The 21937-nt window shown below is 37.5% G+C and overlaps 1 protein-coding gene across 2 annotated transcripts in view; it reads left to right on the top strand.

Annotated features, from left to right (window-relative positions):
* Hapln1 (hyaluronan and proteoglycan link protein 1) overlaps positions 1-21937 on the top strand; it is a 62797-nt gene that overhangs the window by 33373 nt on the left and 7487 nt on the right. Inside the window, exons 1-2 of one of the 2 annotated variants that reach the window (XM_029468467.1) lie at positions 4919-4952; positions 6008-6137. In XM_029468467.1, the coding sequence (XP_029324327.1) occupies positions 6032-6137 (106 nt within the window). In that variant the 5' untranslated portion in view covers positions 4919-4952; positions 6008-6031. Of the gene's footprint in view, positions 1-4918; positions 4953-6007; positions 6138-21937 lie in introns of those variants that run through there. The other variant, XM_029468465.1, reaches the window with a different exon arrangement.

Genomic DNA, 21937 nt, shown 5'->3' on the forward strand with positions numbered 1-21937 from the left:
TAGCTGAGTAGTACTCCATTGTGTAAATGTACCACATTTTCTGTATCCATTCCTCTGTTGAGGGGCATCTGGGTTCTTTCCAGCTTCTGGCTATTAAAAATAAGGCTGCTATGAACATAGTGGAGCATGTGTCCTTAAAGGGATTTGCAATCCTATAGGTGGAACAACAATATGAACTAACCAGTATCCCCCCACAACCCCGGAGCTCGTGTCTCTAGGTGCATATGAATCAGAAAATGGCCTAGTTGGCTATCAGTGGAAAGAAAGGCCCATTGGTCGTGCAAACTTTATATGCCTCAGTACAAGGGAATGACAGCATCAAGAAGTGGGAGTGGGTGGGTGGGGGAGTGGGTGGGGGAGGGAGCGTGTGGGGGACTTTTGGGGTAGCATTGGAAATATAAATGAAATAAATACCAAATAAATAAATAAATAAATAAAATGAAAAAACTACAAAATTACATGCTTAGCACATTTTTTTAATTCTTTTATACATTTATTCACATATTTATTATCTAGGGGAGGCACTGAGGGCACATGTACATGAAGTGGAGAACAGAGGACAACTCGCAGGACTCAGTTCGCCCCTTCTACCACCTGGGGCCAGTAATTACACTCAAGTCATCAGGCTTGGCATCAAATAGTGTTATCCAATGAGATATCTGCTAGAACATATTTTTAATGTTTTTATGAAATGTTTGACAATATCATAGAACACATTTTTGATCATATTCACTACTCCTGCAGCCCCTCCATGACCCATGGCATGTTGCTCCACACCTTCATTCTCACACAGCATTGTGGTTTCATATTTTTTAAATCAATAGAGTCTAAATGTCCTGTTCAATTACTTTTTTTTCAATTTTTATTAGATATTTTCTTCCTTTACATTTCAAATGCTATCCTGAAAGTTCCCTATAACCTCCCCCTGCCCTGCTTCACTACCCACCCACTCTCACTTCTTGACCCTGGTGCTCCCTTGTACTGGGGCATATAAAGTTTGCAAGACCAATGGGCCTCTCTTCCCAATGATGGCCAACTAGGCCATCTTCTGATACATATGCAGCTAGAGACACAAGCTCTGAGATACTGGTTAGTTCATATTGTTGTTTCACCTATAGAGTTACAGACCTCTTTAGCTCCTTGGGTACTTTCTCTAGCTGGGGGCCCTGTGTTCCATCCAATAGCTGACTGTGAGCATCCACTTCTGAGTTTGCCAGGCACCGGCATAGCCTCACAAGAGACAGCTATATCAGGGTCCTGTCAGCAAAATCTTTCTGGCATATGCAATAGTGTTTGGGTTTGGTGGTTGTATATGGGATGGATCCCCAGGTAGGGTAGTCTTTGGATGGTCCATCCTTTCATCTCAGCTTCAAACTCTGTCTCTGTAACTCCTTCCATGGGTATTTTGTTTCCCATTCTAAGGAGGGACAAAGTATCCACACTTTGGTCTTCCTTTTTCTTGAGTTTCACGTGTTTTGAAAATTGTATCTTGGGTATTCTAAGTTTCTGGGCTAATATCCACTTATCAGTGAGTGCATATCATGTGAATTCTTTTGTAATTGGGTTACCTCACTCAGGATGATACTCTCCAGATCCATTCATTTGCCTAAGAATTTCATAAATTCATTATTTTTAATAGCTGAGTAGTACTCCATTGTGAAAAAACATGTCCAACATCCTTAATCATCAGGGAAATGTTCAGTTACTCTTGAGAATAAGGCCTTGCTTGGACTGTGAGTCTACCAGAAGTGACACCATTCAAGTAAACTGACTCTTCTTCTCCCAGAAAAACAGTATTAGTTTCTCTCCTAGAGCCTGGGCTCCAATCCTGATGGAGGCCTTAGTTCCTGCTTTTCTAACCGCTGAGAGTATTCTCAGTAAGACATTCACAAAAGATTCAAGGTTAGTATATGAGAAAAAAAATCTGTTTTTCTCTCTGAGTCTGAACTACCTCACTTAAGATAATTATTTCCAGTCTCATCTACTTACTTGTGAATTTTATAATTTCATTTTTAGTAGCTGAATAATATTCCATTGTATAAATGTGCCATAGTTATATTATCCATTCATTGGATGATAAACATTTAGGATATTTTTAGAACAGCAATAAGCATGGAAGATCATTACCTCTGTAATAAGATTTCAAGAAAATTGCTTAACATCATTAAACATCCAGGAAATGTAAATTAAAACTACTTTGAGATTTAATTTTACCTCAATCAGAATACCAAGACTTAAAAATAATGGCAGTAGATGCTTGCTTGGCTGTGGGTAAAGAGAATGTATATTAGCTGCTGATAGGCGTATAAAATGGTGCAACCACTAAAGAAACCAGTATGGAAGTTCCTCAAAAATTAGAAGTAGATATAACACATGATCCAGCTGTACCACTCAGTGGCATGTACCCAAGGGACTACATCTTACAACAGAGATACCTGGACAACGTTTTTTATTATAACCATGTCTATTTCTATCTGAACTCATTTGAATGCTGGCTATAACATTATATAGTAGCAAGGCTTAGGAGACTTAGTGACAATCAAAATGGGTAATATGACTCTCCTGACAAAATACTTGCCAGGGAAAGAGAAGGACCTGAGCTCAGACCCCAGATACCCATGGCAGAACTCAAGCAAGATAGCCCTTGTCTGTAATCCCAGCAGTGGGAGGCAGAAAGAGACAGGACCCTGGAACTCATATCCACCAGCCTAGCCTATCAATGAGTTCCAAGGTCAGTAGGAAACACTGTCTCGTGGATGTTAGCCTTTGATTTCCATACATTCCCTGACACACACGCACACACACAGGCGCACACGCATACATGCATGCACTCACACGCATATACATTACACATACAAATACAGAGTCACATAAAATCAAGCATGCTTTATTTTTTAAGATTTTATGCATGTGTAGCTGTTTTCACACCAGCAGAGGGCATCAGATCTCATTACAGATGGTTTTGAGCCACTATGTGGTTGCTGGGAATTGAACTCAGGACCTTTGCAAGAGCACTCAGTGTTCTCAGTCACTGAGCCATCTCTCTCCTCAAGCATGCCTTTTAAAAAGACTGTCAATGTGTGACTTTTTCAGGTGAAGTATGAGTGCTAAGTCAGGAGCTGCTAACACCTGCTTATGTAAAAGTATCTTTAATAGTCTGATTTTACTCACCTTAAGAGTTGGAAGTTTTCAGCCGGGCGTGGTGGAGCATGCCTTTAATCCCAGCACTTGGGAGGCAGTGGCAGGCTGATTTCTCAGTTCGAGGCCAGCCTGGTCTACAAAGTGAGTTCCAGGACAGCCAGGGCTATACAGAGAAACCCTGTCTGGAAAAACCAAAAAAAATTGGAAATGTTCACTTAACATACATAACTATTCAGAGTTGTCATTCCAAGCACAAGTCAGATTCTTTCACTCCCTTGTATGACTACCAATGTCTGAGTTGACCTCATCTGATAAGGGACCAGCATGCAGACCCTTGGGGTATAGCACATATGCTCACAGGGCGCAGTCAGGTATATAGAGCTCGCTCTGTTTGCAATTTGTTACCATTCCTGAAAATTGTGCCCCTGGAGTTTCCTTTTCTGCTTTCATGATTATTAAAATGGTGGTTGTTCTGCATTGATTAAGAAAAAAGAAAATATAACTTCCCTGTTCCTGTCTGAATTGCATTAATACCAGAGTGGGTGCTCTAGAGTCTTCCTTTGTGATTGCCACTGAATTATTCAAAACTCAACACATATGAGTCTTTGCTTGGATGTTTCAAAGATGATATATATGTCTGTATATATGTCTCCTAGACACAGAGAGGCACATTCTAATAATATTTGCATTTCAGAACTAGGCTATGAGGCACCTTAACTCAGTGTAAGACACCTTTATTGATATGTTTGAATGCTGAGCCATGGAATTAAAAGAATTATATCCATCCACCTCTATCTGTCTGTCTATCTATTATCTATCTATCATCTATCTATCTATCTATCTATCTATCTATCTATCTATCTATCTATCTATCTCTAGCTTCTATGTACCTACAACCCTATATATCTATCTAGATCTTACATATATGTATGATTTTAGGGTATGATAATTCAAGGCCACTGTGTAATTGAATTAGTGAAATCACACAACTTTAAATGTGTACATTTATTTATCGCTCCCCATGAACTAAACTATATGTGATCACAGTGATATGAAAATTAATCAAATTTCATTCATTGTGTTTTCTAATTTTACCCTTTGTGTTTCATTTTTAGTTGTTGGAATCACGTTCTCCTTTTTTTATATAGTGTCTATTTATTTCACAATGCACACTCTGACCTTTCATGACACCTAGGGCAAGCAGAGAGCCCAGCATGGATAGTGTATGACTATCACTTCATATTTGTATAATTATCCCAATACTATTAAAAATTACAAAATTGCCTCTCTTCTTATTGCTTACCTATAGAACAATTTGGGTTAAAATATGCAATATTTGTTAGCTATGCATTATGGGCAAAGTCATTGGTGTAAAAATACATTTCACAAAACCTTCAGAACAAAGCTTTGAAAATAAGATTAATAAATTAAGAATTTTGAAGAGACCACACTTGCTTTCCAAAACAAATGAGATGTGCACTCACCATCTTCTTCCTGTGACATAATGAAGGTACAAACTACCAGCAGACATGAAAGATTACAGCCATAGCATCGAAGTAATGATAGAGTCTCTATGCAAGAACTGTAGAGAGGTGTGCTTTCAGTCCCTGAGAGACCTGGGAAGTCCTGGGAAGCAGGTTTCTTCCTCAAGGATCTCTAGGAACAGACAGTGAACTCATTAATATAAGTATTCCAAAGAGCTAGGCTTTCCTGGCAAAAACAAATTAGTGTGAGAAGCCAGAACTCTGCAATTTCAGCTTTAAAAATAGCCAGTATTGTTAAAGCTGCTGTGTGCATGGGAGCAAAAGAAGGTCTGTCTTGATGTTTGCCTCTGCTTTTACATTAAAACAGAAAGTATACCGAAATTCTTCCCTGAAAATACTGCAAAGGATGGGAGGCTTTTATTGTTCTAAATTACTTTTTGTTTCTGCCAATAACAAAGTTTTAGGAGGTGCGGCGTTGTGTCCTCTCCTATCAAGTCAGTCGTGGATAAAGGACAGGCAAAGATGGCTCTACCTCTGTCACTTAGGATCAGAGCTATGCCTCTCTTTCTATTTCAGCTCTTCATTTGCCTAATTGCCCTATGAGCCTGGCAGGGACATTCCCTGCAGGGCTCTGCTGACTGCAGAGACCCTACCTGACACTCAGAGTTGATGTGTCAGCACTTTAGCTTGGAATGAATGAAAAATCAATCAATTTGACTGCAGTGGAGTGTCATGCACAATTCTAATATAGCTTGTCCAAATTTTCAACTCTTCATCATAGACCCCAGCAGTGTTTACAATGGTAAATGTATCTGTAATGAAAGCACTGCTTCTGCCTGATTTTTTTTAATCATCTTTTCTATTTATAACAAGCAAATCTAACCTGCTTAGGAAGCCACATGTGCAATGAACGATGATGTCAGGGCTCATGCAAATACTCCTTATTTGCTCTGTTCTAAGGTTCAGTTCCTAATGAGGCTGGCTGGATAAATATTCAGAAATAGATGTGCCAAATTGCTCTTTTGTTAACTTATACTCCCAACTCAAGGGTTAATGTTTTAAGAGAGTATTTGCCCCCCTTTTAAAGCTCTGTCTGACTCTGTAAGTCTCCATGCCAAAAGCACAGTGTGTTAAATTTTCAGATTTACAGTTCTGCCAAGACAGAGTTAAACACTGTTTGGACTCTGGCTGCCTCTGAGAAACTGAAATTTTTCAAAGCTCAGCTGTCAGCTCTCAAAGGCTGCTACAGTAACTTTCTGAACAGATTGGGTTAAATATTTTTAGAGACCCATTCTACGATGATAAGGCGGTAATATTTTGTGCAGTGCAACACTCGGAAAGATTCCAAATTTCTCAAACCTCTGTGTATGTGATCCTTACAGCAGAGAAGAGACTGAGCTCCAAGGATGAGAAGTCTACTTTTCCTGGTGCTGATTTCAGTCTGTTGGGCTGACCACCACCTTTCAGACAGCTACACTCCTCCAGATCAAGACAGAGTTATTCACATCCAAGGTAAGAGAACACAAGTTCTCAAATGAGCATCAGATGAATTTTCAGTTACTTACAGTTGTGATGCTTGATGCTTGTTAATTTCTGGTCTGCTGCAAGAACTTTTTCCTTCAATCACTAAGAGTAATCATGCTTCTGGTGCATGGGTGCTGATACATGAGGGAGACATTAGAACTTGGGAACAATTGAAGTTGAACATCTTAAGAACCTCCAACTGCAGTGAGTTGGCGTGGTTAGCTCCGAGCTGTTCAGTGTGGTTGGTATCTTCAAGTAGAATGGGGGGCACGAAGTTCATTTCAATGCAAAGTAAAATGCAGCGGAACTCAGGTTGTAAGGTCATTCTGCCACAATAGTTGCTTTAAGATTGAGAAAAGCTTTGCCAATAAGAGAACTAACAAGCAAACTATGGCTGGGAAATAGCAGCTTGCCCTGTTACAGTGTAAAGCTTTCGTTCCTATGGACCAGTACACTAGCCCTGCATATTTCTGTTGAGCTCAGCTGATCCTCAGCCAGAGAGCTGTAGCAAGGCTAGAGGCTGCAGTATAATGCAGCTCTTTCGTCAAGGTAAGCTTCTGTGGAGGGACATCCTGCAATAAGAAATCTGGAAGACTTATGCAATAAGGAAAGGCAGTCCAAGGCGCAATAAAAGAAAAAGTCTGTCACCTGCCCTTGAATGCTAAATCATTAAACTAGGGATTACAGAATGCAGTGCTTTACATGTATAATAGTAGTAATTTTAGATAATTTCAACTTGGGGATCGGAGACATTATAAGTTTGATAAAAGACATTAAACATCAAGTTATAATTTCAAGGTCAAAAGTGTAGTCTCAGAAAACTACATTCACTGTTTAAAAGCAAGATTTGTAAAGGTCATTTGAGAGTGTAAATCTGGTAGAAATATCGTCCTGTAAATATTTTGGCAGTTGAGAGTAGAATTTCTAATTAATCTGTCTCTGGGGATTTTAGGCACATCCTTTTCAGTTTTGTTTGCTTGCAGCAGCTTTATTTTTCACTGTTGAAGCACGGAAAGAAATTATATAATTGTAAATTTTCCTGAGAAAGCTGCTACTTCAGCTTTTCCTCTAATGTATGTATTAGAATCAGTGCTGCTTCCCAAGGCTGTAATGTATTTATACACGCTGTCGTTACTGATGAAGAGTAAGAACGATCCTCTTAACTTCTAGTCACAGAACTCAAGTCAACATAAATGGCAATACTGAATCATTAGTAATAGCAACTTCAAATCTAATATAAAATATTCTTTATGTAACTATGCTTTTAATTTACAAGATCTTCTCAAGTTATTGTATAAATCATGTGATCTAGCTAGTCTTTGTGAAACTCAATTAGTGAAAACATGATTTTAAAGGATACACTAGCCCTGCATATTTCAAACTTATTCATGTTAAAGTTATTTGAACAAGAAAAAACTACTGTAGCCCAGCCCTCAAAATCCCGTGTGTCCTATTGAAATTCAGTTAAAAGGGACTGTAGCCCAAGGTACCCAAGTTATTCAAATGATTTCATACTCTGTTGGATTCTTTCCAAATGCCTTGATCATCCACTTCATTTCAATTGTAAATTCATATTCTTAGAAAGTGTAGGATTCCCTGGAAGAGTTACCTAAGGCTTTCAGGTGATTCAACTACCAAGCCTATATTTTCTGGTAGAAACTAATACAGAAAAGTAGTTAAGAACAACTTTGCAAAGTTGTTCAAGGAACCGTTCCCACTATCCACCTCTTCTCCCTTCCTTAGAGTACTACCATTCACATTGAAGTTTCAAGGCAGAAAGTTCTGAGTATCCATGTCCAACTGGCATGCTGTAGTTTTAATTGTCTTTTAGAATACAAATATAAACCTCACAGCACAGTATGGAACCAAGAAGGCAGGGGCCCTTTGTTTCACTCTTGGAATACTAGTCTCATTTATCATATTTAAACCTTATTTGTAATAACTCAGAGGAATTAAAGAACTTGAAACCCTCACAAAATATTTTGAGACATTTGCACTCTAGTGATTAAATTGGCTGTTTGAACTGCAGATTGCTGAATTTTTCTGATAAGCAGCGGTTCAAAGAGGTAGAAAACATTTAGAATTCACATTATTATGAAAATATACTTGATGTCCTATATTCATCATTAAAGTTCTATTTCATACTCAGAAGTCCCCAAGCAAAACTAAATTATTGAATCAATCACTACATATATCTGTATATTCTCCTTATATACTTTGGTATAAATGTTTGACATTTTATTGATATGCCCTTGAGCTTCTTGAATCAGAGTTACCTAAGGACATTTCTGGTAACATCTTTTCAACTTTGTTGCAGATTTTTTTTTTTTAGAAACATAGACATGCAAATGTTTAATCCAGCATGAAGGGAGGAAAGGAAGGAGGGATGAAGAGAAAAAAGGAAGGGAGAGAAGAAATGAAGGAGAGAGGAAAGATAGGAAATAAAATCCCAAGCAGAGGATAGATCTCAGTTGGTACAATGTACACTGTACCTGCACGAGGAGCTGATCCTGAGTTCTCCAGTACGCACATAGAAAGCTGGACGTTGTAGCACTTCTATAACCCAGCACTGTAGGCGAGAGGGGAATCAAAGACAAAAGGGTTTCTGGACCTCTTTGATTAGTCAGCCTAGCCTAGTCAGTGAGCTCCAGATTCAATGAGTGTCCCTGTCTCAAAAACATAAAAACTCAAACAAACAACAACATTTAAAAAACAATAAGGAAGGTGAAAGTTCAAGAAGGACAGCCGACATCAATCTCTGTCCTCCACAGGCATACACACAAGCATGCATGCACATGTACATCCTTATACACATAAATATATGACACACACATAAATACACACAAATATGCATGTTCATGTATACCCTTACACAGATAAATATACCACACATCACATGTATACACACAAGCAGGCATGGACATGTACACCTTTACACACATAAACACATGACACATCACATAAATACACAGAAATATGCATGTTCATGTATACCCTTACACACATAAATATACCACATATCACATGTATACACACAAGCAGACCCCTGCATACATCACATCTATATACACAAGTATGTACACCCCTGCATACATACATCACATCTATATACACAAGTATGCATGGGTATGTACATCTTTACACACATAAATATACCACACATGCAAAAACACAACACATTCTTACACACACAAAGTACTGCTGATTATACATGAATATATATTTGAATACCACACTTACTTTTGTCATGATACATGATTTCTCATTCATATTGAATGTATTTACTTTTGTACATAATTTTAATCAATATGTTTTCAAAACTCTAGACCGCTTTTACAGAGACACCAGTTATACTGTTGAAGGACAGATGATCTTCTCAACACACTTAAAAACATTACCACAGAGGTAATATGGGAGAAGAAAATAAGGACATAGGAAAGTAGTTAGTCACAAACGGGTCCCTTCTAGAACAATGTATTTAAATTCATTGAAGTTTTAAATACTTAGCATTTTTAGCCCATAAAATATAGATTACAGATATATCTAAGTTTGAAATTAATAACACACACTATTATTTTGTTACTTTGCTAACTATTAATTAAAACCATGTAGCTTTATACTTCTAGGTACAAAATTTTCCTTTCAGGTGGTTAACAAATTTTCATTGGATAGACATTGCATTGTATGCTCTTTTCCTGGATGATAAACTGAGAAACTATGGAAGAAATCAAATTATTAGAAAATACATATCAACTAGCAAACAAATAGTTAATTGGTAAAGCCTCTTGTTCTGACCAAAAGTACATGAGAATGAGTGTTGTTTCAACTAAACCACTTAACTAAATATTTATAGCATGGTAATTTTTTTTTTGTTTTACCACATAATGAAAATATTTACAAGTCTTTATTGTTTCAGCTCTTTACTTAGAGTTAAAATCTGCTGTTTTAAGCCAATCATTTGGAATATGATCACTATCAAATTGTAAGAAATTAAAACATTCACTTAGGGATTACAATAGTAATAGTATCTAGGAAAAACAAAATCATTATTATGGAGAAATTATTTCAAAATAAAGACATTTAAAAATAAACACAATACCTTTAAACTACTTTAATAATTTTATATGACCATACTGAAGTGCTGTTTACGGCTCTAGAGCCAGTAGGACCCGGAAAAATGGAGTTGATAAATGAGATGGACTAAAGTCTCATACAATAGCCAACTTTATACAAAGCATCAGACAATTTATACTCTGTGCATTACAAGGAGTCACATGAGTAAAGTATATAATCACAAGGACAAACAGCATGTAGTAGACAAGCTGCATGCAGCAAAAACATGTTTCTCCCCAATAGAGGCATATAAACAAATAGCAATAGCCAATTGTAATGAAGTAAAGTCACCCCTATCTCCTATACCTCGGAGAAAGGCTGAAAGCACATTCCAGAAAGAAGTCCATGTTTTAAATGAAAATGAGGTCAAAAGATTTGTCTTTTGTTGGAGTTTTCTCACATACATTCAGAAATCTCCTCACATGACTAAATTCTTGCACTGTGTCCTCACACCGTACCATGAGACACATGATACAGTGATCAGTACAAAAGGTAGCCATCTTTGCCTGGTTTATACACACATGTTGGCTAATTGGTTTCCCTGGATAATCAGTTATTAATCACCACATGTACATACTCTGTGTGGTATATCACTTTATGTTCAAAGACTGTCCCATGAGGTATATTGAACAAAATAAGTCATACCGAATTCACCTGACCTTTTCTACTCTTTACTCAGAAGGCACATAGACATCCTGAGAAAAATAAACCCACAAAGCCATAAGGTATTGTGTATGAAACCTATTAGAGCAAGGATAATTTATTGCCATCAAATGTGTAAACTGTGTGAGCGGGATGTGGAAGAGAGCCTTCAGTGTATTTTTTCAAAGCATTTGAATGTTTCCAATGAACAAGGAATGATGTAAAGTGATACTGGAGGAGTAAACTGAAAAGAGACTACCATAGTGTGTTGTCATCCAGGCTTGCATTTTACATTTAACCACTGCAAATGTTAAGTCTGAAGCAAAGATATACTCTATTACCACTCTCTCTTATAAAAGAGTATGTGGATAACACACTACAATGAATGGCCTACGAGTCAATGTGAGGTAACCTTTTAGGAGTGTGCTGGTTAGTTTTTGTCAGTTTGACAAACTAGAATCACCTAGACAGAGGCAGCCACTGTCGAAGAATTGCCTCCAGCAGACATTTTTTTAGTTTGTCTGCGGGGCATTTTCTTGATCAATAATTTATGTGAGAGAGTGCAGTTGACTGTGAACAGTGCCACCCCTAAGCAAGTGATTCTGAGTTGGAAAAGAAAGATGCACAAGCCACAAAGCAAGCCAGTCAGCGACGTTCTAGTTTCTACTTCAAGCTCCTACATTAATTTCTTGCCTTGGCTTCCCCAGATGATGAACTATAACCTGTAAGCCAAATAAATCATCCATGAGTTGCTTTTGATCAGTGTTTTATCACAAAAACAGACGGTAACTAAGACATGCAGGGTCTTAGGTAGTGTCAATGGGAAATGATGTCACAAGTCTAGATGGACTGTTTACTTTATTGGATGTAAACATACCAGAGCTTATTGATAGAATAGATATAGACGTATCTTAAAACACAGCCTACAGGTTTTATGATGAATAAATGAATGGGTGGTGAAGTCAAGGGCCACTGATAGAAACAAAGAAGATGGGTTAGCATAAATGGAAAGAGATATTTTGCTGGCAAAAAATATGACTGGAAGGTATGTGGATTTTGCTAACTTAGAGAGTGTCCCATGTGATATTTATAAACTAAATGATATAAGTCTACTGATTTGGGGACTAGACAGGATAGCCTGTGTGGGCAGAATATGCAGGCAGAGGCAAGACGATACATTTGGAGATCTTCATTACCAAAAACTTGAATAAGAGAGTATGCAAAGGTGTATATTCACTTCCAAAGGGTCTAATTCCTGATATATAATACATTTGAATTTTTGTCATCATTTTTAATTCTAAATTGACATGGCAGCATATGTCCATAATCCCAGACCTTGAGAAAATGAGTAAAAAATCATGTTCCAAACTAGCCTGAATATATAAATAGAAAAAAAGAACTGTTAAAACCTAAATACCTACAAAGAAGTAGAAGTAGACACTTTAATATTAAATATTATTTTTTAGCAATGGTTTGCTGCTTCTCAGCCCGTATCCCCTAGTATGACATCAGGAGGACCTGTATCTACTGCCCCTTTAGAATGGGGTGTGTGCTTCCAGAATGGCTATCGTCCTTTTCAACACATTGTTCTACTATTCTAGCTGTTTCTGTCATTTTCTAACCCTTGATCAACCAAAGCATTAATGTTTGACTTGTGCTGGGGTCAGGTGTCATGGCAGGCACAGAAATGAACCACAAGGTATAATACAATCCCCATGCACAAGAAGACATAATTACATTGAAACTAAAGTCAAAGTACAAGTGATTTCTTCTAAGAAGATGGATTCTAGAGATAAGTTACCTATATTAGTTTAAGGGCCTACAGAAGGATCTAGTCTGGTCTCAGTCATACAGGTCATAGAGGTCATTTGGGCTATTAAGCACCACTGGTCCTGGTTGTGAGAGCTTAGAGAAACAGGTTGGTTATGCAGGTAATGTAAGGATAATTCAAACTATTGAGTATTTCTAGTCCTGGTTGTGAATATTTGATATGGCCTGGCACAGCAGATAATGCAAATCACCCGGCTGTTAATCACCTTCAGTCCCCAGTCTTCTGTATGGAAAAACAGGGTTTGAGTCCTTCCTTTTGAGAGGACAGTCCTGTAGGCTTAATATCCTACATATCCTTGGAGATCTGTGTGTTCAAGGGCCTTCAGAATCTCAACAGACTTGTATTTTATTTTCTTTAGCACTAAATTCAATACTTAATCCATTGAAGGTTTGATAATTCATGATTGTTTTTAAAACAATAATGAATAGTTCCCTAAATATTTTCTTCATGCTTTTTATATTGCTATTCTACATTTTCCATTATGTAATGGTGTTAATCTTATCAGTACACACAATTAAATGTCACTTCTAAAAATTATAAATCATTTGACCTTTTACTTCCTTCCAGAATAGACATGTTCTACATGAAAACAGACTTTAGTTCTGCTCCCTTACCACATCGTAGAAGAGTTCCAACAATTACAAAGTATGTGAATAATCACAGATATTGAATAAAATAGTAAACATTATTGTTCCAGTTTCTCTATAAACTTTGAAACAAACCCTGATAGTCACCACTTTGGATAATATATTTATTTTTACTTTTCATTTTTGCTAATTCTTTGAGAATTTCATATAATATATTCTGATCATATTCATTCCCTCCCCAACACTTGCCAAATCACCTTCCTTACCCACTGACATTGGTACCCTCTGCTTTTTGAAAACCTATTAAATACAGGTTGTGCTGCCCATATACTCTTGGATGCATGGTCTTTACTGGGACATGGTAAACTACCAGAGCCCTCACCCTAAAAAAAAACCAGACTCTCACTCTCCCCAAATTTATCAGCTGTCAAGAACTTCCTAGCCAGGGGAGGACTTCATGGCTCCATCCCCTCTTGATACCTAGATTTTGTATGGCCTATGACTGTCAGAGATGCTCTAAGTGCATGTGTGTAACTGCATTGCTCTGCTCATAAAACACTGTTTTCTTGAAGTCATTCACAGCATCTGGCTTTTAAAATATTTCCACTTCCTTTGTTTCAGCAATTCCCAAATATTGAGAAAAATGAGAATACAATAGCTATTCCATTTACCTTTAAAGAATCACATTCAACACACTGTTAAAATATCCTAATTCATTCTTTTTCCTGTTTTTCTTAATCTTTCTATAATATCTTGATTTATTTATTTTTCTCCATTTAAATTAATAAGAATTTAATGCTAGATTTCAACTGTTATCTACTGGTAACATCAATGCATTTAATTTCTGAAGATTATTAAGCAGAGAACTCTTAAGTCAACACAAATACCAACACCATCTCTTGCTCTGAAACAAATAGGAGACTTCATGGCATAATGCATCTGCATTGACATTTACAATCAGTTACATGTGTGCAAACTGATGGGACGTGAGCCTTATCATCCCATTTTAGCCTCTCCAACAACAGTAAGTAGTTGGTGAGTCACATTAACATCGACAGAGACTAAGTGTCTTGTTCCAGGCAGTTAGCTATTGAAGCTGAGATTCACATTTTGCTGCAGACTGGACTCGGTCAGTCATTCAACCCGCTGGGAACCAGGGTCTCCATGCTCAGGTGAGCAAGGAGTTGGTGAAAAGTGACAGACATTGACACAAAGAGAATGCTGTATCCAAATGTATTTTCTCAAAGCGAGCATCAGACTTATATTACAAAAGAAAATAAGGAAGTTAGGTGATACATCAGCTAAGGTACATTGACACAAAGCAGAGAAATGCATACATAAAGACTAACAGGAACCAGGAAGTGTTTATAACAGATAAAAGGCAGTGCTTTCTAAAGTCAGCCATTAGGGAGCCAGGTGAGGATTTCACACCCTAATCACAATTTATGCTATTCCTCTGAGCCTTGTGAAAGCGTGTACCAGGCTTGTACCAGGGGGTTAACCTTTTCATGAATAATGCAATACTGAAGTTCCTCCTTAAACCACAACCCACCTTCTTTCTACTATTATGTAATGTAGGCTACCATTCATGTCTGTAGTAAGAATTCTAAGTTTACTATTTTGAACTAGTCCCGAGATTTCTAGCCCCTATCTGGCAAACTGTGGAATGCCTGATTGCTAACTATCAACACTGGAAGCAGTTCCTCTGAATGCGTAACATTCTTATGAAATTCCAAGCCCAGCATCAGCTCAAGGACTACCTAGAACATTGGTAAAGGCCAGGAAGCAATGTTCAACCTAATTTAGGTATTTGTCAAAACATTCCTTGGAGGTACCTACAATAAAACAATACTGAAAGGAAGCACACAGAACTATTCACCAACTATAGAAAGGGACAAATCTGAAATACATCTGTTTATGGGGTGCCAGAAACTTTCCAGGAGACAACTTTCCATGAAACTTTATGCCTCAGGACTACGGCCAAGCTTTTGGATTTGCCATGCAGACTTCACTGGAGTGTGTGTGGCAACACTTGAGCAGTCTGCCTCTCTTGAGTATCACACTCTCATGTGAGCTGACAGACTCTGTGTCTGTTCCAAATGTTTAAACAGTGTTCTGAATGAAACAAATCACTATGAAAAGTTTAGTCTTGGCCCTTACTAGAAATGTACCTCTAGGCTGTTGTGGTAATTTTACTAGGAGTAAGATAAAGATTAAGGTGAGAGCAGGTGAAAACATCCAAAACATCTACAAAGAAATTGAGAAAGTATCAGAAAGGAATGGTATTATATAGAAATAAAGACAAGAGAGAGACAGAGAGTCCGACAGCCTATTGATTGACATTTCCTATATATAATGAATTTTGGGCATTTTCACATATCCCCTTCCCCTTTCTCATCCTCTTTCTCCCTCTACATCAGTGTCTTCTTTGTGTGAGTTTAATTAGAATTGCCCACCTTAGTAAGAGAGAGGGCTTATTTACTAAAGCAAGGGCAACTTATGACAGGCTACACCACTGAAGAAAATGAAACTTCAAACCCCATCAACTTTTAAGTGCCAGTAGGCCAGAAAGGCAGGATAGAACCTCCTAGGGGTTGCTGTTCCTCACACACAGTTCTATCAAGAATCACTGCCTCAGAAAAATCAACGAGGTCCTGATGAGGTGCACGGTTTTTAGAACTGACTGCTTCTAGGAGCTTTTTTTTTTTTTTTTTTTTGAGCCCAGTAAGGTACAAGACAAGCTGTTAAACACACCCAAGCCATGCTGAACAGTGAGTAAGCATTGCTTAACACAAGTAGCTGTAACTGGACACTCGTCAGTTGGGCAGTCACAAAGCTGTCTTGTGTGTTGAGTTTAAATAAATATTCATAAGAACCCTTGAATGAAGTTGGTTTTGTTCTCTTTTACTAATGAGAAAACTGAGGGTCAGAGGGATTAGGCAGAATGATCCAAGAGTCACGCTTAGCCCAGATGCTTAGCTGATGTCTTTACTAGTGAGAAGTAAAGACATAATTGGCAGGAGAGGAAGAGCTCACATGAAATTCTATTGGGAAAAAAAATGGAGATATACCACCCCCACTTCTTATGTCTTCCTGTACTAAAATATAAAGAAAATGCAAGTAATAAAGTCAGAGTGTTTATAAGTACATTAACACAGATTCAGGTGTACAACTCACAGTTGAGACTTTTTTTAAAATGTAACTCATTTGACCCCATAGAGTTCCTTTGGGCCTCTTGATGCCTAGTTCAAGAAGACAGTTTTGCCTTTAATGTCAAGAATATTTTCAACATTGCCATAAATACACCTATAGGGTTTAAAACAGTGTTGGCATGTGTCTTTATTTTTCTTTTCTTTTTTTATTTTTAATATTTTTTATTACGTATTTTCCTCAATTACATTTCCAATGCTATCCCAAAAGTCCTCCATACCCTCCCCCCCCCCATGTGAAGTTGGCAGTAACGATAACATAACACACATTCATGATCAGGATTGTCCCACACAAAACTATCATTTAGTGTTGAATGATTTCCTGTCACAGTCAACTTAGCCAGAAGGCAAGAGAGGAAAACAGTATGCTACTAAGAGGGTACTTGCTCCATAGCATAAAACCAGAAAATGCAGGTCTCAGAGGAAAAACACATGCTATCTGAGAAAACTGTAAAATATATTGCTCTAGATAGTCTGGTAGATTCATGAGAAGGAATTGGCCACAGAGACCCACAGAATTGGTATTAGAGATGGCACCCCCAACATGGGGGGGGCAGTAAACTGGATGCAAGAAACATGTTCTTGCAACTTGTGCAATTTGATGGCAGCATTACTGAAAGCAGAAAAGCAGCAACAATCACTGACTGAAGGGGTGACCTTCATTCCCCTGTTTCCATCCCTGGGGTTTTCATTTATAATTCAAAACCAGACACCATGAGGGTTCTTAGAAACACTGCTATTAAGGACTATGGAAAGTGAAAAAAAAATCTATAAATCTTGCTTAGAGATATCAGTTTTATTAATAGAGCATCAAATTTTATGTAAAAAAAAAAGTAATACTTCATTTATGACAATACACCTACAATACATCCCTGGTGACTTCTTTTATTTCTTTCCTGAGGAACCATAGCCAAGCATTTGATGTTTTCAATTGGTTATTTATTTATTAAGGAATTCCTCAAATTTTAATTTATTTTTCATTTCATCGAGCATACATATAATACATACACTAAGTTCAGAGGTTTTAAAACATAGAAGCATTCCCCATAAACAGACAAACACGCCCTACACACACACACACACACCCACACACTTTTTAAAACTCTTCTGGGAATTATTTTTAAAACTTTGTTCAAGTTCTTTTGAGTACTTGTCCTAGGGTTCGCAGCTACATTGTTGTCTATAAGTTGAGGATACAAGAGAAATCAGCTTTTTTTCTATGTGATGAACAATTCTGAAAAGAGACAGTGGATGGCTGCATGCTACAGTGAAATAAGTAGTGACCCTGCACACATATGTGAATGGGATTTAAATATAGGTATATTTGTGTGAGTGTGTGTGTATGTGTGTGTGTGTATGCAAGCATGTGTGTGCTTATAGCCATATATACCTTATAAACCTTACCACACACCAAAACCAAAACCAAACAAACAAAACAAAACAAAAAACCAAAGCAACACAAAAGGTAACAAAGTTTTGCTTTGTTGTTTTTCTTGTAGAGGTGTATTTTTTTTTAATTCCCTTGTGTATCAAAAATAAGTCACCATGTTTCTTTTTCAATTGATTTAAGAAATCTAAAATTCTGGTACCTGTTCTCTTCCATACACCATGGTGGCAAGTAACCTAGCAAGACCTGTTATCTTGCATGACTTTATTTCAAAGAGATAAGTTTTGATTCACATCACCTTTTTCACATGTAGGGTTTCTTTCTGAATATGAACTTCTAAACCCTTACACTTCTAATATAACTAAGAGGTGTAGTTGTGAAACTGTGTTTCTAATATTTTTTTACATTCTCTCTTGCCCTATTGTTTAAAGAGTTCCTCTGAAGTACATGGCAGACACAAAGGTCATGCATCTCTCCTCCAGACTGCACAGCAGTCTGTAAACTAATAAGAGGGTGCCAGCAGTCCAATGCATTCCTGGTTGGCATTCTCACCATGCCCTGCTGTTTCCTTTGGAGGAAGCACTGCACTTGGAAGGTCATCAAGTCCCTGCAGCTACCATCACTCACCATTTCTGATAGAAACAAGTAATTTCCTACTTAAAAGATGCTCTTCTAAAAAGCTCCATGCCCCACTGAGCATCTTTAATTTCTCAAATTAGCTTTATGTTTTGAGTAAACAGCCTCATTTAAGGACAAGGTCTTCTGTCTACTTATGTGTTACTATGAACCTACAGTAGAAGATGAGAACCAAACCAGCACACTTATGCAGCTTTTTTGGTTTTTTGTTTGTTTGTTTGTTTATGTTTTCATTTTGTTAAGGAGAAAAACAAGAAGAACTGATTCTGCTGATCAAGGCTTAATTTTATAGTGTATTTGTATGGCTGTGAGACCACCCTGTCAACCAAAGAAAATTGATGGACACATGAGTATGTAGGACTAAGTCAGGATTTAAAACGACATGATCAGATGCAAGGTTTTTCTGCTTTAGGCAACACCGTGCATCCTGTCTTCAGCGATCTTGGCTCCTTCTCTGATACTGCCATCATTTCCTTTTCACTTCCTTGCTTGATGCATTTTCTGGTTAGTCCATGTGATAAAAGTCTATGACACAGAGCCTGGTAACAAGATTCAACTAAGTGTTCTCCTGAGGTAGACATGGTGGAGCTGAGCTAGAGTGAAGCTTTGACAGAACTTTGAAAGCTTCAGTCTTACTAGCTATGTTTCATTCTTTCGTATATTCTGTTTGGTAATAGACACCCTCCCCCACTCCAGCCATACTTAATGCTATATAATCTGCTATATTCATCTAAATGCAAACCAAAGCCATCAGCAGGGCCATGCTGGGGAGTGAGTTAGTGAACATTGATGGTCAATCATTACTAAATGTGCTAGGCATCCTTCCCAGACTTATTTGAATTTCAGGTAATTCACCATTTCTATAAAAAAAAAACCATAAACTTAGGCAATCTTATACCCTGGAATGCATATTAAATCCTGAAATATATAAGTCAGCCTCTATCCATCATGAAATACTGCAGAGGAGTTAACAGTTAAAAAACAGAGAACATCAGAAGAAGTCTCAGTCCCTTATACATGAGTTTTGTTCTTTGCTCAGTAATTTATGAAGCAAGACCTGGCATTCATCCTGAAACATCTTAAAGTATCACTAAACCCCACAAATGCACAAATCTCTTAATAAATAGTTGTCATTGGATAAAATTATTTAGATTTTGACCTGTTTGGCTCAAAAACATTACAAGTGGTTGATACTGAAAATCTATAAATGTGAAAATTTTGCTTACAACTAGGCACTGCTCTAGTGTTCTGAGACCTACTGAGTGCAACAGACACTAGGCAGTTAGTGCAGTGTGATACAGTCTGATGCTGTTCTAAGTGTTTCAAGTGTGCAAGCTCTACTATATAATAGCTTTACCATCAGTAATTCATCTGCAAGAAAAGGAGCTTGCCCCAGTGAAAGAATTACTTGTTGACACAGTGAGATTAGATTAGGTTATCTATCATATGAAAATCCCTGTTCCTATCTGCTGCTGTGCCCTTTCTTCTTATATTTGGGTATTGGTTTCTACTTTAAATTGAAAAATTTGGACAAATCATACAATGGAAACCTCTTGTAGAAATGTGTAGTGTTTATCTTTGTACTCAAAGTCCAGCATGGCATAAAGCCCAGGTGTGTTCCACAAATATCAGGCTTCAATGTTCCCTATGGTTATTGGTGAGTGTCTTAGTTGGGGTTTTATTACTGTGAAGAGACACTGTGACCTCAGCAATTCTTATAAAGAAAAATATTTAACTGGGGCTGACTGACAATTTCAGAGGTTTAATGCATTAACATTATGATGATACGCATGATAACATGCAGGCAGACATGATGCAGCAGAAAATGCTGAGTGTTCTACATTTTGATCTGCAGGCAGCAGAGGAGACTGCCACACTGGACTAAGCTTGAGCATATGAGAACTTAAAGCTCTCCTCCACAGTGACACGTATCCTCAACAAGACCACACCTACTCAATGACCACACCTACTCAATGGCCACACCTCCTAATAGTGTCACTCCCTATGGAGCAAGCATTTAAATACATGAGTCTATGGGAGACATTCCTACTCAAAAAAGCAAACTGAGCATGGTTAGTCAGCAACATAAGCACCACCACCCACTCCCAGAGAAATTTGACTAGATATGTTTAGGTAGATCTTAAATACAGACATTGGAGTATTAGTTGGGGAAATTATATGTAAGGTAGAGTAAAAAAGAAATTTATTTTTCCCTTCAAATTCTCTTGTACTAAATTAGAAGAGAATGATTGGAAATATATACAAATGTTTAATGAATCATGCTTGTGATTCATTTTAATTAGCTGTTATGAAGTCATATTCTTTCTTTTCATTATCTATGGAAAGTGGGAGCATTGATAGCTGGGCTATAGTTTTCTGCTTTTGAGGATTGGGATGCACTTACATAAATGCAATGATAGGTTAAGTTTTGAATATAAAATTCTGATCACAATAGCATCAAAACATCTGATTTTAGCTATTTTTTTATTTTGAATCAGAATCTGGTGTATATGTGTCATTAAATAAGTTTTGCGCTCTATCTCAAGGAAAATGATTAACCTCTCTGATGAGGTATTTCTCAACCTTTTGGTTGTGACCCATGTAGCAAACCTCTATCTCCCAAAAATTTCACATCATGATTCATAATGGTGAAAAAAATTGTAGTTATGAAGTAGCAATGAAAATAAATGTTATGGTTGGGGATCGCTACAACAGGAGGAAATGTATTAAAGGGTCACAGCATTAGGAAGGTTAGGAAACACTGTCCTTGTGATCTATGCATCTCAAAAGATTCAAGGCCAAGGATTGTTCAAAAGCAATTTTTCCAAGGCTGCAAGGGCTGCCAAGCTATATAAAAAGCAGCTTTTATGGTTTGGAAACTGTGTGTAGACGAGAGGTATGCTTGTCCTAGAGTCCTTACACTTTTTTCCTTTGCATATCTCAAACATCCTCAATAGAATGTGTCAAGGTTAAAAACATAAAGCTCTAACAAGGGGAAACCCCAGGGAAAGCCGAGCTCTGAAAATAAGAGCTGGCTTTCTAAAAGAGACAGCTGTGCTGACTTGGCAACTTACATTATTGCGGTGCTCTTTCAAAAGCCACAAAGTCCTTGGAGGGTGAAGGCAGGAAACCAAAGGGCAAAAACAATTAGGGTGGAAATGCTCATGTAAAACAAGAGGAGAGCAAGGAAGACAGAAGAAGAAAGGAAATAGAGAGGAACAGAAGTCACCTAAAAGGAATCAAGACTGAAATAGTTATTGGGTGTTACAAAATAAGTATGATTTTTAACATAGTAAGCTTTCATGTTTTGAAAGATGTATCTCAAAACTTACTGTAGCTTATCGCCAGTATTTAGACTACCTTCTGATGTCCTATCTCGGTTG

The sequence above is a fragment of the Mus caroli genome, chromosome 13 (genome assembly GCF_900094665.2).
Source record: "Mus caroli chromosome 13, CAROLI_EIJ_v1.1, whole genome shotgun sequence".
Taxonomy (NCBI): Eukaryota; Metazoa; Chordata; class Mammalia; order Rodentia; family Muridae; genus Mus; species Mus caroli.